The sequence below is a fragment of the Macrobrachium nipponense genome, chromosome 14, assembly GCF_015104395.2.
Source record: "Macrobrachium nipponense isolate FS-2020 chromosome 14, ASM1510439v2, whole genome shotgun sequence".
Classification (NCBI taxonomy): Eukaryota; Metazoa; Arthropoda; class Malacostraca; order Decapoda; family Palaemonidae; genus Macrobrachium; species Macrobrachium nipponense.
The window spans coordinates 72468821-72474611 of NC_087207.1; the positions used below are offsets into that span (position 1 = coordinate 72468821).

Sequence of the window (5791 nt, forward strand, 5' to 3'; positions counted from 1 at the left end):
GCGATTTACTCCCGTGTTTTTCGCGAAAATGCGTCACTGTATCCTCCAGAAGCGTTGCTTTTATTTATCGATTTATTTATTTATCTAGTTATTTATCTATTTATTAATAATAATGACGTACCTTTGGAAATACCACTTCGTTTCTGGATGGGAGGTTTCGTATCTAATACGAGTCAGGTTGCACTGGATGTATCGCCCTTTTGATGTCTGATGCTGCTATTTATATGAATTTAATCTAAGATTTGCGTTTCCTGCTCACTTTATTTTAAAACCGCCTGAACACTTGATATGAAATATATATCGTATTTATTTCCTAATCAAACATTCCTTTCAAAATATATAACGTTCTTTTCAATGTAATTCCTATTTCTATTTTGATTTTTTGTCAGGTATTCCCTTTTGAAAAGGATCCCTTTCATATGTGATACATAAAAATTGATTCAGATGTCAAGTAATCATATCTAAATATAATCTCTTTATGACATAACCCAGTGTTTCTCAACGTGGGCCACATGGCCCCCTTGGGGGCCATGAGATTTTTTCAGGGGCCACAAGGCAAAATTTGAAAAATGGGGGGCCATGGGGGGCCACAGAAAATTTAGGACCCACAAAATATATAAATGTGTAATATTTTGAAATAAATCATTAATATGCTTGAGTTTAGTTTGAAAATCATTCAATTCAATATACCAGGTAATTTTTGCAGACAGTGAAATATTCAATAATCTCTTCACTCTCTCTCTCTCTTGCTTTTGGATTCATTGAATCTCCACAAAATACTGCAATGCCTATGTGCCTGCTGTGTATGACCTCACTCTCAAATGAAAGTATGCGTCCCAGCAAACTGAAAAAGCATCTGGAGACTGCACATAAAGACAAGAAAGACAAGCCGCTAGATTTCTTCAAGAAATTACGTGATGAGTTCCAAGGAAGGATGACAGTGAATCATATGTTTACCCAAAAAGTGGCAAAAGTAGACAGAGGGATGTTGGCTTCTTACAAGATAGCAAATTTGATTGCAAAAGCAGGTAAGCCTCATACTATCGGTGAATCTCTGATCATGCCGGCAGTGGCTGTAGTGCTTTCAACAGTCATGAATCAGAGTCCACAAGAGGTAACTAGTGTTATTCCTCTGAGCAACTCCTCAGTATCACGCCGTATTGATGAGATGGCAGCTGATGTTGAAAACCAATTAATCTCAAAACTGCAGGTGAATGATTTCTCGCTTCAACTCGACGAATCAACTTTACCTGATAATTCTGCTCTTTTGATGGCATTTGTGAGGTTTCTTGATGTAGATGAAATATGTCAAGAAATGCTTTTCGCATTGAAATTAACGACTGACACTAAAGGAGAATCCATCTTCAAAAAACTTGAGGTCTATTTTGAGGAGAACAACATTCCACTCAAGAACATTGTGGCTTGTGCAACAGATGGCGCTGCTGCTATGATAGGAAGGTATCGGGGATTCAGTGCTTACTTAAAAAAAGCTGTTCCTAATGTCGTTTGTGTGCACTGTGTTGTTCACCGGCAGCACCTGGTTGCCAAAAACCTAGCAGGACGTCTTCATGAAGCACTTGGGCATGTTATCAAGGCTGTCAACTTGATAAAAAGTAGTGCACTGAAAGATCGCCTCTTTCAGCAATTATGTGAAAAGAACAATGAAGAATTTGAAAAACTTGTGTTGCACACAGAAGTCAGGTGGCTTTCTAAAGGTAATTGCCTGAACCGTTTTGTTGCACTTTGGGACAGTGTTATCTCTTTCTTTAGTGGGACAGAACTTGGACAGAAACTTGTTGATGCAAAGAGTGACATCTTCTACCTGTCTGACATATTTGAAAAGCTAAATGTTCTGAACAAAGAGCTTCAAGGAAATAACTCCACCATGTTTTCCTGCAAGGAGGCAATTACTACATTTAAAGGGAAACTCAAGCTGTTCTGGTTGAACCTTGGAAGACGAGAGTTTGCACAGTTTCCTTCCTTAGCAGTTATATCCACCGATCTGCTTGATGATGACCTAGCAGTGTATGTTGACCATCTGAAGCAGTTGCATAATGATATGGACACTCGCTTCTCTGACCTGTGCCACACTGGTTTGTGGATCCCTTCATTGCTGATGTATCTGAAGTTGATGTCACCCTACAAGAAAGTCTCATTGAACTTCAGAATAACACAACAGCTCAAGCAAGGTTCAAGCGTGGAGGACACCAGAAGCTGTGGATGAATCAAGATGTGTATAAGAAGTACCCAATACTCTGGAAAGATGTGAAGTTGCTCTTACTTGCCTTTCCCACGTCTTACTTGGTTGAGACTGGTTTCAGTCGGGTGATGTACCTGCTGTCAAAGACACGAAATCGCCTTGACATAGAAAAAAAAGAGGCGATTTACGTCTCTCTCTGACAGCTTTCAAGCCAAACATTGACAAGTTGGCAGCCTTGCATCAGTCACAGGGATCCCACTGAAACCTTTCAAGATAAAGCCAATTGTACCTACATGTATTCCTTGTTTTTTTATTCCTTTTGTAAATAGATAAGTGTTCAAATAAAATATTTTTCCAATTAATATTGGTATTTGATTCATGCCTGAAATTAGTGTTTTGAGTACATGGTACTACTCAAACTAGAACCATTAATATACCTTCCCTAGGCGTATTAAGGTGATGGACGGAAGGCGGGTGTGTGTGTGTGTGTGTGTGTGTGTGTGTGTGTGTGTGTGGTGTGTGTGGGGGGGGGGGGGTAAGAACTCAGAGTTGGCATGGAGGGGCCACAACAACTTGCACTGGATTGAAGGGGGCCACCACCAGAAAAAGGTTGAGAAACAGTGACATAACCTATTCATCGGTTTCATCATATGAGGCGATACACCTTCAATAAGAATCATTTATTTTTTGTACAAATGGAACTTTTCTATTCATTACTTCAAATATGTCTCGTTTTTGTTAATAGTAATCTGACTTTCACCTTTCAATCTACTAAAATTGTTTGAACTACGCTTTTTTGGTTAGAACAAAAAAGTCCTAAAAAAATTCTCTTTGATTTACTGAACATACACGCGCTTGATTTTAAATGTTTCACAACAGAGATATTCCTGAAATTCAATCTCCTTTTCAATGCGAAAATATTTGTGGAGATTTCACCGACGAATCTCCTCTTCTTCTTTCGACCTTATTAATCCCACTGTATAGCAGGGTCGGCCGCTCGAGTCGACTTTCTCCATCTACTTCTGTTCCTTGCATCTTCTTCCCCAAGTCCCACCTCACCCACCCATCTGATCCCCCCACACTACTCCTCCCCATCACTTATTGCATGGCCATAGTATCTCAGACGAGCATTGGATTGAAATAATTAATTCCGAAGGATTTATCATAATATCATTCTTTGTATATATAGAAAACGGAAATTTACAACAAGAGCATACACAATGTTATAAACAGTCACGGAAATGTCGCTTCTTAGATATACACAAATTCCCTTGAGTGACACTGTGGCGCATGTGGTAATAACAACCAAAAATCCCAGTCATGAAATAAGACTTGATCAGGCCCTGGTGGAACCGAAATGACTGTTATTATAAAATAACAGTAGCTACATAAAGGGGTTTGCATTCATTCCTGAAACACTTTCGGATTTTTTTTGTAATCGGAGCGTCTCAGAGTACATGTCTTCGCGAAGCCCTCTACTCCAAATATATATATAAAAAAAAAAAATCTCGATCTACATCAGGATAAAGACTAATTGTATTCGTATAGCCGATAAAATAACACGATAAGCTGCCTTCTATCCTTCAGTTTTATTATTCTTTTGTTTTGGTGGAAACGCATTCTTATGGACCATACAGCATACTTCACTCCCGTATAGGAGACTTAGCTCAACAGTTCACTGAAACATTGTAGCTTTTAATCATATTAACTCTACTTTTCCAAACTTTCTGCAAGAAGCATTCTACCGTTCTGTCTTTATCTTACACACAAAGGAAATGTAATTTTCTCTCATCTAACGTCCAGTCTTTGGGTGCACTCTCATATATCTACGGAAAAATATCTTCAACTTTCACCCTTCAGAAATTCGTGAGCCTTTATATATATACATATACATATATATATATATATATCTATATATATTTAATATATATAAATATATAATAATAATATATATCTATATATATTTTACCTGATATATATATATATTATATATATAATTACCTGAATGCTTTATGAGTGCCTGAACGCTCAAATTCTATCTACACATTTATTTATTAATTAAAAATAATTAGAAATACATAAATACATGTACAGTCAATCTACAGAGAAACAGACAGCCATCCATTTAGATAAGCCAACCAAGTTAAACGAAATATTTTTTTTTTTTTTTTTAACTGAAATTCAGATATCACTTGGCTTATCTCTCATTCTCAGTTTAGGTGTCCCTATATACTAAGTGCCAGATTTTCCCCCCAATATTTTTTTTTTTTAATTTGGATTGGAGAAAGTCGATGGAGCGAATCTCTCTCTCTCTCTGTGTGTGTGTGTCTTTCGCATAAAGTTTAAGGAAGAAGAGAAAGAAATGAGAGGGATTCGGTATATCTGGTTCGAACAATATTGTTTTAAGATTTTTCGGGGGAACTTGGGGTAACAGTGCAACAGGCAATCTAGTGTTCTTGTGTATTTAAAGTACAGAGAAGAATACTAGAGAGAGAGAGAGAGAGAGAGAGAGAGAGAGAGAGAGAGAGAGAGAGAGAGAGAGAGAGAGAGAGAGAGAGAGAGAGAGAGAGAGAGAGAGAGTTATTGCTGGGATACAACGGACCTTTTTTTTGTAATAAGGGGAACAGTTGGAGTGTTGAATAAATCTATAAGGGGTACATTACTTAAACTTAATGGCATAGCGTCAAACAGTTTAACCGCACGAACATCAACAAAGGAAAACAACTCCACAAAGCTGAATGAATCGCTTTCTTTTTAATTTTTATCAAATCGAAGTTGAGCCATAAAACACCTAGTTTCTTCTGCTATTTCAATAGGCTCAACCGTTTAACCGGTAGTAGGGAGATGGCAAAATTGCTTCAATGGTTATAAACAGTAGTTGTTCGTGTCACTTTATAATAAAGAATTTACTGTTAAGAAAGGTGGGATTAGAAACGCAACTGATGCCACATTTGTCGATGCCCATTTTGTTTCCACTGCATTTCGTTTAGGCAAGGAGCAATGCACTGGACCATTTCAAACGATTAAAAGAAACTATAAGGAGTAGGAGTCTATCTGAAACGAAATCGAATATATTGGGAAATGATGAGAGTCATGATACATTTTGAGTGCACATCAGTCTCCAAACTTGAGACTGGTTACCAAAAATCTTGAAATGAAACGAAAAACTGAATGGTAAAGAACTCTAAAAAATAGGATTTCACTTTCTCTGTTACTGAATCTGCCGTTATCTACTTATTTTACATTACTAACCTAACGGCATTTTCCTAGCATTTTAATATAATTTTTATCTATCTATCTATTTATTTATTTTGTATTTTGCTTTACCTCCTCTTACTTCTTCCTAATGAATAATATATTCTTTGGAAGCTTGGATTTTAAGTTAATGGTCTTTGTGGGCTAGTCCCAAATTAAAATGGTTCATCATCATCATCATAATTAATAATAAAATAATAATAATAATAATAATAATAATAATAATACTTAGGAAGCAGACCCTCTCTCAAGCATACTTTATTAAAAGTAATGGCTACTTCAGCAGCGCTACACTTGTAGAGATTCTTCTCTATTTTCCGAATAACGGCTTTTTCC

At 36.8% G+C, this 5791-nt stretch overlaps 1 protein-coding gene across 1 annotated transcript; it reads left to right on the forward strand.

The window, feature by feature from the left end:
- The first annotated feature begins 784 nt into the window (after positions 1 to 784).
- Positions 785 to 2224, forward strand: LOC135226269 (zinc finger MYM-type protein 6-like). Its single transcript, XM_064265709.1, has one exon. It carries the CDS (start codon positions 785 to 787, stop codon positions 2222 to 2224), a length of 1440 nt encoding a protein of 479 aa, XP_064121779.1.
- Positions 2225 to 5791: the final 3567 nt, after the last annotated feature.

Excerpts from the sequence above, each read along its gene's own strand:
- LOC135226269 (XM_064265709.1), top strand. The coding sequence starts at position 785 with ATGCCTATGTGCCTGCTGTGTATGACCTCACTCTCAAATGAAAGTATG.